The sequence below is a fragment of the Ammospiza nelsoni genome, chromosome 10 (assembly GCF_027579445.1).
Source record: "Ammospiza nelsoni isolate bAmmNel1 chromosome 10, bAmmNel1.pri, whole genome shotgun sequence".
Lineage (NCBI taxonomy): Eukaryota > Metazoa > Chordata > Aves > Passeriformes > Passerellidae > Ammospiza > Ammospiza nelsoni.
The window spans coordinates 9509116-9526885 of NC_080642.1; the positions used below are offsets into that span (position 1 = coordinate 9509116).

At 39.9% G+C, this 17770-nt stretch overlaps 1 protein-coding gene across 2 annotated transcripts in view; it reads right to left on the reverse strand.

The window, feature by feature from the left end:
• ARMC9 (armadillo repeat containing 9) overlaps positions 1–17770 on the reverse strand; it is a 58984-nt gene that overhangs the window by 9697 nt on the left and 31517 nt on the right. For both annotated transcript variants that reach the window (XM_059479563.1, XM_059479564.1), the window contains 7 exons: positions 17295–17369; positions 16144–16234; positions 14776–14834; positions 10074–10178; positions 8908–9023; positions 4528–4652; positions 1038–1161 (listed from right to left, as the gene is read on the reverse strand). In XM_059479563.1, the coding sequence (XP_059335546.1) occupies positions 1038–1161; positions 4528–4652; positions 8908–9023; positions 10074–10178; positions 14776–14834; positions 16144–16234; positions 17295–17369 (695 nt within the window). The remainder of the gene's footprint in view (positions 1–1037; positions 1162–4527; positions 4653–8907; positions 9024–10073; positions 10179–14775; positions 14835–16143; positions 16235–17294; positions 17370–17770) is intronic.

Sequence of the window (17770 nt, forward strand, 5' to 3'; positions counted from 1 at the left end):
CAGTACAACTGGGGAAAAAAACCCAACCAAACAACCAGAGCCCCACCAGTCCCCCCAGAACCCCCAAACCACACACTGGCATCTGTAGGCATGAAGGAAACAAAGTTCTAGACACACAATCTTTCTGAAGTGCTAGAGCTGTAATTGACACAAATAACCAAGCACTTCTGAAAAATCAGATGCATAAAGAGCTTTAACACATCTCCACCCATTCTGTGTTTTAGTTCTGGAACATATTTGCTTTTAAAATTTGTCTACACTATTTAAAACTTGGCCCAATCTAATTAGCTATAGGAAAAAGCTGTTAATGTCTGAAGGACAAATGCAGGCTCTGAAAACTTTGGTAGACTTTAGTCCAATTGCTAATTAATTCCTTGTTCTCATCCAAGATATAACATCACAGCTGTACACGTGACAAAGGCTTCACAGAGGGCCTGAGGTGAACAGGATAAGCAGGATAAGGAAAGCAAGACCTTTCATTTTACAGGAATGATTTCAAGGAAGAGTTGAAACCCATTGCTGGGTGACCTCATAACTTTGCCTCCTTTGCTATACCCATCTAGTGGATAAATGAAGGACTCTGGTGAGCAGTGCTAGCAACTCAGCATGTTTAAGCACTCTTCACCCACTTAAATGCTTCGTTTTTCTTCCTTCTGCATGTTAATTCCTGTCCTGTCCCCACAGTCCTCCCTATTTCTTTACTAATAAATGATTTTCATGGACTACTGTTGAGTCATATAAGGAAGCAATCAGGAAGTTTTATTTTCAGAAGGCTGCATTGAGCATACATGTGAAGTTCATTAATAATGTCTTGCTTGAGACTTCTCTCATTCTGAACCAGATGCTTAGAAATTGAGCAGCTGCCTCTGGCACAGCAAAGGGTATTTTGTTTGGCAAGCACAACCACAGCTGTCTCAGGCCAGACTACATCACACATCAAGTAACTTCACAGATTGTCTTTACAGCAGCATGGAATTAGCTGGTAAACCCTGTCAGACTCCTCTCACAATTTTAGGGATTCTCTGGATAGATCATACCTGTGTGATGGACCATTTACTTTGTCCTCAGTGAAGCCAGCAGATTGAGAAGATAAAGGATCTGGGATGCGTTTGTCCATTCTATGGCCTGATGCAAATGCTTCAGATGACTTCATTTCAACTGCTGCTTAAAAAAGAAACACAGTTCAGTGAGGAGTTGTCCCCTTACAGTTTTATTAGAAATACAATCAAGTCTCAACTCCTGCTGTATGAAGGAAACTTTGAGGTTTTGGCAGGCTACTGAGTTTGTGTGGCAGAGTGTATTAGGGCTCATCACCTGAGCAAAACAGCTGCAAGTGTGGCAATTTAAGCCCTCTGCAGTTGGAAAATAAAACTGGCTGCACTGTGCACTTGCAATGGGATAGGAGCATGCAGACCTGCAGTTAACACCCATCAGCTACATCCAATACCCCATTAAAGCCACAGGAACACAACCCCTTGCAGTTGTCTGTACATATCCACAGTAACGGGGCCACTGCAGGCAAAAAGAAATGTTTTACACTTCTGTCAGACTCAATTTCTGCCTTACACTAATGGGGAAGTGAAGGACACTCAGTTTGCTTAGAACCACAAGGCTACAAAGATGTGCAAGTTCAATGAAAGTTTAGGGAAAATCCCTAGCTCCATTCCTGCCATGCTCAGGACAGGCTGCTGTCCTGGTTTGCTCTCTCATGCTGATAAGAATGCAGATCAGGTCACTCTCAGACAGGCCTTTTGCTGCCCAACACATGTTCTGTCTGGCATTCAGCATAGTAAGTATAGGAAGATGACCAGAGCTCATCCTTGGTCCACAAGTTTTCTGCCCACAGGAGACAAAAAAGAAAAGAGTGCAAGAATTATTGATTCTTAACAAAGGATAAAGGGGGAGAGGATGGACCCAGACAAAATCAGACCAATTCAAGAACAACCAAATATTTCTAGGAGGACATTAAAGAACGATGGTCATTTTTGGTAAACAAAAGAGGATCAAGGTTCCTTGAGGCTAAACTTAGCCTCCTTGAGATAGCCCCTTGAGGATGCTAATTGTTCACATGAAGTTTTATTCTGTTTTTTTCACTCATTGTCTCTTACTATTAATTTCATGACTTGGCTGCATGAAACTCTGAGTCCCAAGGTACTCATGTGATGCTGGGAAACAAATATTCTGAAATAAGCAGGCTCCTGGTACTGCAGAATGACCATCAGACCAAGATCAGAAGTCAATAAACAGCGTATTTATTGCACAGCAGAGATGTTTGGCAGAGCATCATGAAAGCCTCTAGAAGCAGTACCATTATTTTTACACATTTCTGTTCCCTACTGTATCTTAGAAGGCAACAGAAGAGAAAGGGCTTATTTTCCATTGTCTTCAATTAAAGCCTTTTTAATTTAAATATTACAATCCCCAATGCCTTTTGGAAATGTGGAGATGTTCAAAGACCCAGCTCAATTATCATCCTGCAGAATTAAGTCCTGTCACTGACATAACAACCAGGGGCTCCAGCAGTGCAGTCTCTCTTTTCTCTTCTTTTTTTCTTCCACCTCATTTCTAAATCTCAAAAGATAAGAAAGACAAGCACATATGTCACTGCTACTTGGAAAGACCCAAAACAAACCTCAGGCCATCTTTCAAGCAGCTCAGTGTTATTTAATAGCCTGGATTAATGCTAGAAAAAAATTTCCTCTGTCACAAACAAAAAATTATTTGTGTTTTTACATGTATAATGCATATAAAACTAGCAATATGTTGTATATTCTGACCTCAAAGATTTTTCTACAGGAAAATAATAAAATCTAGTAGTCTTATTAGTAGCCACCTGCATATAATTTTGACTGAAAGCAGCTAACAGAATGTTTTAAACAGAGGCTACAAGCAAAGTTCTGACAAAATGAAACATTTAAGTCGGCAGAAATATCTTCATCATGAACACTTTAAATCAATATTAACAAAAACTAACAACATTTGCTTTGCTGACTGATCCAGGCTGCCTGTTTAAACCTCTTCACAAATCTCTACAAAACAAACTATCAGACAGCATCAGTAGCACAGCAAAAGTGACAAAGGTGAGTGCATGCATCTCACTGGAAAGAGATCAAAATCTGTTCACTTGGGCTCTGGATGGCTGCAAAATGCCTCAGGAACTGCATCCAGTTACACTTTAAAACACCAAATAGGAGCACCCTTGATAACTACTTGGCTTAATTTCCTTTACAAAGCACAGGTATGTTCTTTTTTTCCTTCTCTGCAGGAGCACTGCCAAGTCAGTATGCTTTCACTTGGTTTACAGCCTTTGCTGGTGTGAGTTGCTGACCAAGGGCAGCCAAACCCCCTGAGCTGTACTCAAGGTGTTACTGTGCACAGTGAGGCTGAGAACAGCAGCTCCCATTGCTGCACAACAGCAAGAACCCAAGAGCCCATCGCGGACAGGAGCTTCTCCTGCTCCTGTCCTCCTCTCCTTCAGCATGTTACATTTATCAGCTCTGGGCATTACGCAAGTGAATTCCTGTCTGCAAGACCTTGGTTACTTTTCTCAGAATCCTTTTCATTTCCTTTAGGAAATTTAAAAAAATAGAAGAGAAAGTAAAAAGTATGCTATTCCTTTACTGCTTCAAAGCATATTTTTCAGAAAAGAAAAGGCACACTTTGCCTGAACTTATTAATAATTCTGTTCCGGATATGCTGCAAGATCCTTTATCTATGACTGCTGAGCAAATTGCCTTAGATCTGTAATTGCAAATGTTAATGAATCCCTGCAGGAAGGTTGAAATTCTAACATCCAAAGGTGCAGGATCTCGTGGATATCAGAAGTTTAGCAATTGAGTATTTCAGAAGGCTATAACCTTTTAAATTCCATCACACGTTTCTGAGCTCTCAGGCCCAGCTGAGTTTGCATTCATTTCTGCTGAAGCTGCAAGGGCAGAATCTTTAGCAGCATTACCCACAATGCAGCCACACAGCACCAGGCTGCCCATCCTCCACAGCCCTGGATGGTCTGAATGCAGTTGCAAATCTCAGCAGATAACTGCAGCTGCCTTCGGCTCTAACACTGAGATCCAGCCAAGAGAGCCCGCAGGTGCCAGCAGACAGTGATTCATTTAGATCCAAACAAGGGATATTTGATCAAGCCAGGGCCTTTGCCTGTTGGGAAGTGCACTGCCTCTGGCTGCAGCTCCTTCCCTGGGCAGGGGACACTGCAGAGAATCCTTCACACAGCGGAAGCCCTGGGTCTGATCCTTGGCACTCCCACAGGAAGCAAGATGGAGCGAGGTAAGTGACACCATTGGTGTTTGCTGGCCACACGTTCGTTCCCTTCTGTGGCCATTCTTCAGCTGGAGCTGGAGCCTGCTGGGTGCCCCAAGGCACAGTGACCCAGGCTCTATAAACAGAGGGCCACTTCCACACTACACTAAGAGAATCCCCAATCTACAACACACAGTCCAGGCCCCCCACACCTGCCCCAGTCAAGGAAGATGTCAGCAATTAAGAACAGCACCCACAGGCCATCCTTACATGAGGGGGAAATGCAGAAGTCAGAAATGCTGGACTGTCTCCCACCACAAGTGGAAGAGGCACCACTTGCTGGAGACTGCAGCTTCTCATCCCTGTTGTGACAGGAACTGGAACCGTTTTCTGGCCTGGAGGAGAAAGGAGAATGCAAGGTGAAATAAAAAGTACAATATAAAAAGTTTACTCAGAGTAAATTCTAATTTCTTCTAATTGCCTGTAATGACATAGTACACATTGAAGTTATTTTAATTTCATATTGCAAACCAGTATTAAGGATGTAATTAAACTGTTTGACTGTAGTTCCCCCAAACCAGCTGACATCAAACATATCTGAAATTAACATTTTTTCCTACTGCAATAAAAGAACTGAGGAAAGGAAACCATAACTCCCTACAGTCTGAAGACCCAAAATACCACCATGACACTTACAGAAAAAGACTGTAAAATGGGCCTGAAAGATCTTCAATACTCAGCTTTTTCAAAGATTTAAGATTTGCTTCTGAATGTTCCAAGGATTTCACTTTAAAGAGCAATATGCAACACTGACTTAAAGTAGGCAACAAACAGAACTTTTGATTTCACAAGCGAAGTGGATCAGTGGGAAACTGAAGCAGCTGAAGGACAGAACAGGGACACAATTGCTTACTAGTAAGCCATAAAACACAGCACAAGTGAAAGGGTGTGAAAAGTGTGTGAAAAGAAGAAAGAAGTTGGCAGACATGGAAAGTTTCCCTGCCCAGGTTAAGGTAACTAAACCACATTTCTAGTAAAAAAGATGCAGTCCAAGGAGGCAGTTAATGATTCCACAGCTAAGGAAATAGCTAGCAGAATATTAAGTAGTTCAGGCCCCCTTGAGTGATCTCAGCCAGCGAGTCTTTAAAGAAGGAGGGAAAAATGAAAAAAAAGAAAAAGAAGGCAGCTTTCCAGTATTTCCTGACTCCCTCAGCTCCATACAGCAAGAGCTTGTCCATACAGGGATCCCATGACAATTCATCTGAAGTAACTAGAGCCTTGTCTGCACTGGGAAGTCATAGAAAAATTAGCATGAAATGGCTGCTTCATGTGCAGTGGCTATTCTGCATTAATTTTCTGTGTGAATACTTCTATTCAGCACTAAAGATCTTCACCCCCCTCCCTTTTTGGAGGTATGAACCAACAACTCAAAGAGACACGTTATAGTATCTCCTCAACTGCTTCCTCTTTCATGATGTTTTTAAATGGAATAGATTACATTGAGTCTCACATGAAGAACTTCAAACAAGTTATATTCACTTCAATTTTGAATGGCAGCATTTACAAAAATTTTTAATGCAGTTTAACCACTGTGCCGAATACGAGACTCCAGATAATTCAGATGAACTGTCCTGGATTGTATCTGGTAGACAAGCTGTGTCCAGGGCAAAAGTGTCTAACATTTTTCATGAGATTTCACATGATACAAGCCACTTAAATTACTTAAACTACAAAATACATCCAGTTCAGATATTGCTTTCAAATTAAGTCAGCTAAGTTTTTATTGTCTTCCTCCTGCAATAATTTCCAAGTGAGTATTTCCTTATTTTGGTAAATGAATTTGTACTAAAATTAGAACAGCATAAAAACCATCAAAGCTTGTCGTTTTTTGCTGCAAAATGTAGTTTGAGGATGTCTTCATCTACTCACTGCAGTTTCCTGCACACAAATTAGTTAGGTACAAAGGACAAACTTCTCATTCAGGGTGGTACTGCTTGTTTCCTGTTTAAAACATAGAAGCATCAAACACTCATAGTATTTTCACCATTTGGGCAGAGCAGGAGGGAAATTAATTTTCACGTATTTTCACAGTGTTGGATTTCTGCTGTTTATATTTCTCCTCTGTAGTCTGCATAGTGAGGCAATCTGTAAAGGCTGCTTCACACCATCAAACTAACACTTCTCTTAGACCAAGAGCTACTAGAACCAGCATGATAGAAATGTGGTTTTAATTTGTATCCAGCAGTGACCTGCAGCCATCTTGCAGAGGCACAAGCTGCGCAACTGAGAGGATTCAAGTTGTGCCAAATCCAAGACTCGAGTCACTCCAGGATCCTGGGACATTTAAGTAAACACCCTGCCTGGGTAGATGGTGCTAAAGAGAGGCAACAATCACTTCCAGAGATTATTTCTGATGCAAAAATTGCAGTGCAGTACACGACATAGGGAAATAAAAGGCACTCCCATGGGTTTGACACAATTTTTTTGTGTTCATTTTCACAAGCTTGGTTTTATCTCCACTTACAAAGCAAGAATGCAAAGTTTAGACACTCCAGTGATAATGATGAATTATTCCTGAAAATATACTTTCTAAATAGGCTGTAAGGCTGCCTGTTAGGGACTAAAATGGTTCATGCCTTAAACATTGTGAGGAAGGAGTTTTGCCCTATAGCAAAAACAGTTTAAAGACCTTCCCCCCCCCCCCCCCCCCTTGAAGATGCCTGGCTGGAACTTTGAACCCTGAGTTAAGTCACCTAGATAAGATAAAGAGATGTTCAATCATCTCAGATCTAGGGAGAAGCAAACAAGGCTGAGAGCAAGGAATGCATTCACAAGAAAGCCAAATGCAGCAGAGAATCATCCCTGGCTGGGTTTGGGGTGAAGGAGACCACAGCCCACAGAGGCCAGGTTTACAGACTCCCCTGAAACGAGAGGGATAGTGGTTTTGGGTGTAGCCTCTGGTCAGAGGCACTGAGCACCCATCCTCACTTACACAGACTGTAAAACCCCACAGGCCACATCCATGGGACACTGATGTGGGAGGCAGCTGAGGGGGTGTCATAATTCATCCAAGACCCCCAAAGCATTCCTCAGACTCATTCCTAAGGCCTTGCACCACAGGACTGCACGTGAGGCAAAGTGATGCAACAGCCACAGAGCCTGCTGCAAGAGACTGAGTCTAAGTGTCACCCCAGGGGAGGTACCTGGGCATTCCCACCTGGCCTGGCCATGTCCTCAACCATTGCATTCCGAGCTTTTTGGGGCACCCTAAGCACCAGAGCTGGAGAGGATCAACAGAACGTCCTTGGGATCCATGGAGTGGTGAGACTTTCTTTAATCTGCCACTCTCTTTCTGTACTCCCACCTCTTTTCTGTTTCTTTCTCTTCCTTCTTCTCCCTCTCTCTCTTATATTTATTATCAAATAAAATGCACAATATTGACTTTGGCATATTGGCTCATTAGCACATTAATTTAGGCAGAGGAATTTCTAGTAACTTTAAAGACTGGACTGTAACACTGCCCTAACAGCCAACTCCAGAGAATCAGTCCAGGTCTCCAAGCCCACCATAGGTAAAAGTGGGGAAGTGGGACCTTGAACTCTAACACTAACCCCACAGTAAAGTGGCAATGTCTATTTAGGCATAGATAGCCAGTGTATGTATATTTAGGCATAGATTAACCAGTCTAGATTTTTAAGGCCTGCGGTTCTTTTGGAGAACTGCATGAAAATTATTCGGTAATCACTATTTTACTAACATATTAATTAATTGCTGCTTTCTTCTGACACACAAACACACCTATTTAATATATATGGGGAGAAGTCTTGCATAAACTGTGGATGTTGTGGTGGTGCAAAAAGTTGGCCCCCGTAAGAAAGGACCCAAAATCAGAACTCCAAATCCACACGATAAACATGCCTGTATCATAGCTACCTGGACTTGATCAAATCCAAAACTATGCAACTGAAAGTTAAAAAATAATTTAAATTTGGGATCTCATTGGCATTTTACTTCCTCAGTCAGGACAGTGAACAGAACAAATCTCATCTCAGAAATTAAGATATACTTGTTCTAACAGAAAGCAGAGAATATTCAAGGAGCTCTACATGGTAAGATTCCTCAATTCCATTTACAATAAGCCTTCTACTCTGACCCAAATCACACCAAGAGCAAAGTGCCATACACACTTCTGATGGAAAATGTATTTCTTCCAAAGCAGGGAAACACAACATAAGAAGATTTTTATCCTATACATTTTCTTTTTCATCTGTCCTTTAACAAACCAGCTCAGAGCAAATACACTTTGTTGCTTGTGAAGTGGAAGATCCCAGGCATTGTAGATGTTCGGTGCAACTTTCCAATAGAATATTTTACAGAAGATGCAAGAACACATGGGATATAATCTAAATTCAAATCAACCTGATCAGTATATATTAATTGAACTATTTTAAGAATGTGACCTCAGCCAGTGGACCTTTCTCTGTGTTTTGCACCTTTTTTTGAAATTATCCACAATGAATGACAATGGCAATGCACTTTTAGATAGAGAGGGTTTAGCTATTAGGCATTGTTATGGGCTTCTTTTCATTGTTGTTATGCTTTCTAAAAGAGCTTAAAAAACCCAACGTGGTCTCATTTGTTTGGACTTACATTAGATATGCAGGTCTGTGATAACCTGGTGTCACAGGTCTCTGGAGTGGCTCATCTATACCCTGATGGACACCAGCAAATTGCTTCTTCTTAGTTTTTGGAGTGTGAGTCATTATCTGATATACAGGAAATGAAGAAAAAAAATAATGCAGTGCAAAACCAAAAACATGGTATTTGAAGCCATAGAGAAAATTCTATAGAAACACTGCAGCAGAAACTTAATTGCATTCTGGTGTCACTGCATAAAACTTCCTGGAATCACTGAAAGCTCTTTCATAACATCTTCTCTCAGGTCACTTTTCCATTGCCAGGATTCTGGACTCTTGGATCCAGAAGGTGCACATTTATAATAGAATGGGTTGGGTTGGAAAGGTTCATAAAGACCATCCAGTTCCAAGCCCCCTGCAATGAGACACTTGTCACTACATCAGGTTGCTCAGGGAAGAATTTTCTCCTTATATATAATCTAACCTACCCTCTTTCAGTTCAAAGCCATTCTCCCTTGTCCTATCACTACATGTTCTTGTGAAAAAGATCCTCCCCAGCTTTCTTGTAGACCCTTTTAGGACTGAAAGCCCACAATAAACTCTCCCTGGAGCCTTCTCTTCTCCAGGCTGAATAACACCGCTCTCTAAGCCTGCTTTCACAGGAGAGGTGCTCCAGCCCTCTGAATATCTCAAATTAGTCACAGCACACTAAATGGCATTCATACATACTTTATGCTTTTTTACTTAATAGCTTTTTGCTGCTTGAAGTAAGGCAGACAATACTTGATCCGGCACAACGCCTGCAGGAGCAGTTGACTTTTCAACTTTTCTTTTTTCTAAAATAATTTCAGACCAGCAGAATGTTCCAGTTATTAACCTGCTCAGTACTTTGCTTTGTGTGCTCAGAGTCACTGGTGTAGCACCAGAACCCTAAGGCTGCCTGTAGCTTATTATTAAGCCACAGCCTGACCACCCCCTGTGAAAGGGTAGCTCCTTCCTCACACTGCTTCTGCCTCTCCTGAGCAGCAGCTCATACACAGACTGTGAAAGATCCACACTGCTCTGCAAGTAGCACCTGCCTCTTCAAGCAACAAACTGAATTAAGTGGTGAAACTACTGAAATGAAACCCTTAACCCAGGAATTTAATTTATTTTAAGATTCTAAGGAGTGGTACTCACTCCCAAGTACTCCGTTGTTAGCAGCTTCTCTCCGGAAAGCTCCCCCAGCTGAGGCAGCAAAACCTCATCTTTGTCCAGATCAGGCTCCAGGATGTCATTGTCCTCCTGCAAGGCAACAAGAAACTCACGTGTGCAAGGAAGCTTTAAAGCTGGTAATTTAAAAAAAAAAACCCAAAAGCTGGTACAAAAAGCTTGGAATCAGTATTTCAGGATAAAAAGATCATACAACAAGGCAACAGCCCTCTGTTGATTTTATTCCAAAAACCCAAATGTAACCAACTTCAAGTAAAAACTACCAAGAATTCACTCTCTGGTGCCTATTTCTAGAATAGCTATGGGTGATTCATCTTTCATGGCAGCTCTGCAGCTTCTACACATCAAAAAAGCCAGGAAATTTTGAAGCTTGAGGGATTCCTCCAGCAAGCCAAAACCAGTAGTACAAGGACAAGACAGTATTTTTGCTTGTGTTTTGCTACTAGAAAGAATCCTCTTCTGTCCTGCACACGATATCCTAAGACAGACCCACTCCAGATGAAGAAAATGTTCTTTGCTTTTGAAACCTGTTGTGACAGTAAATGTAAATGACCGTCAAAACCAGTAAATGAGAAAAAGTAAAGGAATAATTATAAAAAGGTATATTGCATAGTTATGTAGAGAGTCTGGTATAAATTCCACTAAAAACAATGTGCACTGGACTCTGGTGAACTCCAGAGCACAATGAAAATGAAAAGCAGTTTTACTTTTGTGAGATTGAGACTCAGTTTTAAATAGTCACAATCAGCTCTTCATTACCTGGCAAGCTGTGTGAAAAATAACACAGATGATGGCAAAAGGACAAACACTTGTAGACTAGGCAACAATCGTCTGTACCAAGCAAAAAACAACCCATCACCTGCCACCCCCCACCAAGAAACCACACTCCAAAGTCCACAATATGGTGTATTTTTAGGGGAGGGGGGAAGTTGCAAAGATAAGCTCTATAAATAGGTCTGGGGGATTTTTTTTTTTTACAAGGTTTGTTAATGCAGCCAATCCTGCTCCCTGACATTATTTAACCTGCCAGGTAACCGAGCCTGAAAGTGTCCCCCTGTCCTCTGCCTCCTTGTACAAAATAAGGACTTTGCCCATGTGCCATCACTCTGCTGCTGAAGTAACACAATTGGTGCCCTGTTCCCCACTGCTCACAGGCTGCAGCAGATGTTGGAAGCCAAGCCCTTCAGGGTAATGGCTGGAAGCCCTGTGATTAAGCCCTTTCTTTTGATGTGCTCTGTGGCTGAAGTGGATTTTCACACACAGCTCTCTGATTTTATTGCCAGGTGCTGAGTGACAGCGGATCAGAGGGTGTCTGATAAATCCTCACTGTACAGGCACCTCACACAGCTCCAGCTTGTAACCAAGCTTTGGATAACAGCTACAATATCACATATTCACTTTAACAAGCAGCTTTTCAAGATGGTCCAAGTCAAATAAAAAAACAAATGCAAAGATCAAATATTGAAGATAAATTAAGTTAGTATTTAACAGACCAGTCAAGAGAATGTTGAGCACCAGGAAATACACACTGTGACTGTGGGTGTCAACACACCCCCGAAGGTTGACATCTCAGGGCTGGGTATGTACTCCAGGAGCCAGTATATCTTAAGCTCTACACTAGTTAATTTAAAGCTTACCAGCCAAACACAAAAGCCAATTTATTTCTGAATAACAGCACACACAGAGACATTTTTTACATGGTTACATGCTCCAGCGTTACACAGTACACAGAATCTTAATTTTCTGAACATATGATGCCCTTAGAAATCCTAGAATTTTCCTCTAACAGGCTCAACTGCATCTTAGCTACAGTGTTTAGGAGAAAGTAGTCATTACCACAAGATCTGCTCAAAGCCAGGAGAGAATTCATCAACTCTAAATTAAACACAGATAAAAGCAAAAAACCCCCATGAAAGGTAATAGTAACAGCACTGGGAACATTTGCAGGCTCTTGTAAACAATTAAAGCTGGAGCAAAACCTCCAAATTAAGGCTGCATGAGAGTGTTTTTGTTGTTTCTTGAGTTCTAAAGGTATAAATAAAGGTATTGAGCAACAAATTCTAACATCAGTAAGCAGTCTGAAAGCATGTCACTAAATTGACAACATTGGCAATATATGGACATATACTGAAATGTATTCAGTCTGTAGTGGTTTAAAAGTTACATAAAAGCAAGATTTTGGATAAAATTTTTCAAAACTTTCTGTTGCCAGATCACATCAGATGTTATCACAGAACACCATTGAAAACAATAACTCACTGCAATTTTAAAATACAAAAGAGTTCCAATTATTGAGGTAGTGAGTCAACAAATCTTTGTTTATTTAACAAAGTAACAACATTATGCATTACTGCCATGATATTTGTAAACTATATTTTCTAAACTGAGGGACTAAGAAACCAGATGTCCTTGTAGCAGAACAGAATTATAGTTCCCAGCAGCAATAAGGATTCAGAATGTGTTGCAATTAATGTTACACTAAAAACAGTTTCAAATTTGGCTTTTCTTTTTAATATAATGGCAAAGCTAATGAAAAACTGGAATTGGACACAAAAGCCTGCTGTTGTTTTTTGAGTCAAATAATAAGAAATGCCAGAAGTCCATCTTAATCACATGATGGTCCAGTGGCAAAAATACATTTCAAAAGGATCTGACCTAGAGCCTTTGCTGGGACTGTAAGCAGCAGCAACTCATTTAGGGGGTAGGACTGAACAGGAGAATTCACCTTCCTTTCATTCCCAGGAGCAGGTGACGTGATGGAAGTGTTGAACATTATCATGCAATTCAATACCACACCTTTCAGGAAGGAGCTCCTTATCCATGTGTTTTCACAACAAAACACAGTATCCTTTAAAAAACTATACTGAAGTTCAGGCAATGGTATTGTCACCTTGGATTCTCACCATACACCCAAGACACTCAAATCCTTGAAATGTCAGTTAAAAGGAATTAAGCAGAATTTTAAGCAAAGGGAAGTTTTAATGATTAATCTCCAGGAAGCCCATCTTGCACCACAAGCATTGATTTTCAGTTGGAGGGGTGGAAAGATTATAAAAAACAGACTTCAGGATTGCAGGAGGTGAAACAATTACAATAATCTAATCCTACAAGAAAAGAAAAGTTTACTGTATTCCCTTAGAATTAACTTAGAACTCTCCCCTTAGAATAAAAATGGGAGAGTTGATTGTCAAATAAAACTTATTTTCTAGCTCTAAACTTAGAATTTCCACATAGCTCTAACTTTAGGGAAAGGGATTATTAGTTTACCACCTATTGTGCCACAACACAAAAGGTATACACAACACAACACAAAAAATGAATAAATAATGCAACCAGTGCAAGGCTTCCCTGGATACTGGCAGGCAAAAGCTGCATCCTGCATGATGCTGCACCTCATAGCAACTGAGAGCACACCACACCTGTTGCAGTCAGGATATTTGCATTTTTATCTGCTCCCACAACAGGAAAAGGTCAATGTGCACTAGAAAATCCATTCTGTCACACTGCAGTAACAGGAAAAATTTTAGATTTGGTTTTCCTCAGTCATTGTCATTCTCATTAATGTGCAATGAGCTACTAGAATGTGGACACAACTACGTTTTATCTGTCTTATTCTCCATTGGTTCAGGACAAAAAACTTATATTTAGTCTAAAAGCATGGTTTTCAGTGAATCTGTTCTGCAGTAACACTTCTAATACAAGAACATTTTGCAGTTCACTCACTCTCCATGTCACTGACTTGTTCAGGGCCCAACACATGCTATGAATGTATTTATTTGCACACATACACACACCGAAGCATGCACAAATACTGTTTCCAGGACATCTACTACAGCTGTTCTTTTAAATTTCTCAAGCAAGGCTTCTGAATAAAATAAAAATGCAGAGGGGTAGATTTCCTCAAGATAAAACTCCCACATAACTGCTGACACTGTATTTTCAAGCTTCCACTGTGCACTTATGGCAATGCAGAAATGGCAACACCACAAGTGAAAACTGGGTATAACATTTCCCTCACAAGATTTACATATTGCTTTAATTTAGGTGATCCAGTATGTTGTGTTGTCTACACCCATGGCTCTATGAAGACAGCTTCTTAAAAGATATTGAAATACTGGTGTAGAATACATTTATTAGCAGAGAAGGAAATGCAAAGCTGATCAGCTTATATTTACTATGATATAGTTTCTCATGCTTATTTTATTTTATTTTCTCACGGGACTTATTTGTAATAACCTTTTCCCTTTCTTACATTCCAGCAATTTAAACAACAAATAAAGTCACACCCTGAATAGATAATGATACCTTAAGAAAAAGTGATAACCTGTTTATAAACTATTCTGGTAATATACTTTTTTTTAACTGCATCCAATAGATCTGCTTGAAAGCAAGATTCCTACTTCTACAGTAACTCCTCATCTCTTCACTTACGTCCAGTCAATCCTTTAATTATCACAGAGGTGGTGAGTTACTAAAATAAAAGAGTAGGACTTCAAATGAAAAAAAGGTAATGGAAAGAGATCCAATTTTCTTGTTAATGCAAGAATAATTAAGCAAACGTAAAAACCAAAACCAAAACCAGAAAACAATGTCTGGTTTATTGACACAAATATTTTCTTTCTAGAAGATTAAGGATTTTTCTAAAAGGCGCCAGAAAGCTTTTACTTACTTCCTCATACTCCTCTTCCTCATCATCATCAGACACAATATTGTCATTGAATGGCTCTTCTAGAAAGAAGCAAAACAAAATGGTGTCAGATAAGTTGCACATGTACACCTTGACAGAATCTCATTATTTCCTCAGTTTTACAGGAGCAAGATTTAACCTGCTTCTCATACAGACATGTCTTTTTCAGGACAGCTATTGTAATAATTTGATCCTAAAAGCATTCTACTAGAAATCACTGAATTCAATTCATATTTTGGAAAATGGCAGAAAGAGAAACACTCTGGAATAGTTACTTTCTCAGAAAATCCACAGTGACACCTCACTGTATTTACTGACTAGACATGAAAGTGTGTGCACTTGCAAGTTTGTCTATTTTTCAAATATTTTTGAATAAGAGACTCTACTTCTCCCTAAAAGTACTTTAATATTATACTGCTTTTGTACATAAAAAGTTAGTACTCCTGCAGAATACTCATTGTAAGTTTTGGACAAAATTATTTCCTCAGGAAAAGAGTGGCCAGGCTTATACTGGAAATCTGAATCATCAATGACTCAGACAAAAGCTCTTAAAAATGCCATTTTCAGGTAGAAGAGGAGTGGTTCAAGAACAAAACCATCAAGAACAAATACTGTATAGTGGCAATACAGTACTTAAATATTTTATTTGTTCTTTTACAAGGCAGAATTAGTAAAAGTTCTAGCTTGTAAAAGAACAAAAAAAAATATGACAGGCTCTGTTCTTTCCAAAAGCCAAACAGAGCAGTTCAACTTGTTCTATGTTTACTGTACAGAAAGATTCAATCACAACTAATCTCCTTTTCATTATTTGTTTTATCTTTTTTCAGTCTTCCTTTCAGTCACAGGCAACAGAAAATGGAATTCCACCTTTTCAGTCTGTATTAACAGCATCTACCACTCTGATAACCTATCAACATCCTCTCCAAAAAGGATGGTCTCTGCTCCCTATTCAGGATAAGCCATTTCACATAAAGCTACACCTCAATACAGCAAGAGACAGATCTAGTTCCTAAATCCTATTTTACAAATTTCTATTGCATTTTTGCAGCTGGCAGCAGTCTCTCATTACTATCAGACCACTGCCATGAAAGAAAACAGCAAAGGTAATTTTATTTATGATCCCCAAACTTTGGAATTGTGTCTTACTCAGCCTTTTATTTCTTCTTTATTACTAGAACATAAAGGAAAATTTAAAATACATTACTTTAAAATCCTGACTTTCATTATTCACCCTCTCTCAGACCATCACACTATTTTTATTCTTTGAGGTTTCCAATGCCAAGTAAAAACATGAGTTTTTTATGGTTTTTGTGAAAGATTTAAAGCTCTGATAGCTGCCTGTGTTCTGACCTGAATTGAGTTGCTTGATAACAAATTCCATCTGTCGAACCATCTCTTCATTTCTTTCCTTGATAAAGCAGCGCAGAATTTCTTCCATCCCCTGGATGTAGCAGAAAACATTGGAAGATCAGTGTTTCATGTCACCACAGTGACAGAGATTTGTTAGCTAAAATTTTTTTTTTTTTTTTTTTTTTTTTGTTAGGGAAGACAGAGTCAGTGCGAAGCAAACCACAGTGTCCAGCTCCAAGTGTTGCACAAACAAAAAAAAAAAAGTTTTCTAGATTGCTTTGAGGCTTAAACAGAGACACGTCCATGATGAACAGCAAAATTTTACAACAGATCTGTTGCTTTTGCCTTCTGAATTCAGTACACAATAGTCATCAGAACAGGGTAAAATTTACATCCACAGAGACAACAGTGCAAGGTTCAGAGAAAGGAAGCAGAAAACAGAACCAGCTTTAACTTTAAACTTGGTCTCTCTCTTTATGGCTCCTTATAGCCTTGATGTTGTGTCTTTATGCATTTATGATCACTTGCAATCCTCTGTGAGATAGAACATCTGATAACAATTATGTCTCCATAACTCTCTGGGTTAGTTCTTAAGATACAAAGACATGCTGCTATCCCAGGAACAGCTTCCTCAAACACAGAAGTTGAAACACAGTCATTACCATTAGACTAACTTTCACAGGAAATCAGTTCCTAGTTCTGATACCTTCCTCCTGCTCCTTCCCCAGATAACCATGTCTACAACAGGCAGAAGGAAAAGCAGCAAGAAGTCCTTTCAGTGGCTACTCACTGGTGCAGAATAAGGGGAAGAAGTAGCAGGTGAGATGAAAGCATCTCCTGGGACCACAAGGAGTCTACAAAATGCTAGAAGGACACACAATTCTAAAAGAACACCTTTAATTTATAATTCAGACTGAATCCTTCACTCTACTGGGGCTCCACTCCTGGGAAAAAGACCTGGAAATTTGGCAGAAGTGTTTGAGAAATAATTCATACTTCCCTGAGGATCAAAGGGGAAGGGCCTCTTGTGGGTTCCCTTCTCAAAATGCTCCCACTTCACAGCCCTGCTGTGCCCTGCTCAGCAGGTCCCTGTCTGGGCCATCTCTGGTAGAGATGTTGATTTTCACGCTCTGCAAAGCAGCACTCCTTACCATTTCTCTGGCTTCTTCTCGGACAGAAGGGATGGCCAGAATACTGTACAGTACTCCATTCACATATGACTGGACCTAAGAGGAAGAAATAATAATACCATGAAGAAAAACTCTTCCATTCCTCCTAGCTGACTATCAAAATATAAAACCAAAAGTATAAAATTACTATACTTCAAAGAGTTTAACCAGGCTAGACTGGACTTGCAAAAATTCCCACATGGGAAGCAGAGAACTTTTAGGATGCAAATATACTGTGATATGGTTGATCTAAACCAATGTGCTGCATGCCAATTTCCCAAACAACCCCTCTGTATCTGATAATGTATTCTTGCAAATTGACCTAGGCATAAGAAAGAAAAAAAAATAAGAAAAAGAAAGAGAGACAAGCAGAAAAAAGGTTAATTTCTGACAAACACTAATAGCAGTACAAAAAACAGGACAAAGAACAGGGAAAAGTCTCTGCCAGCATGAACTCA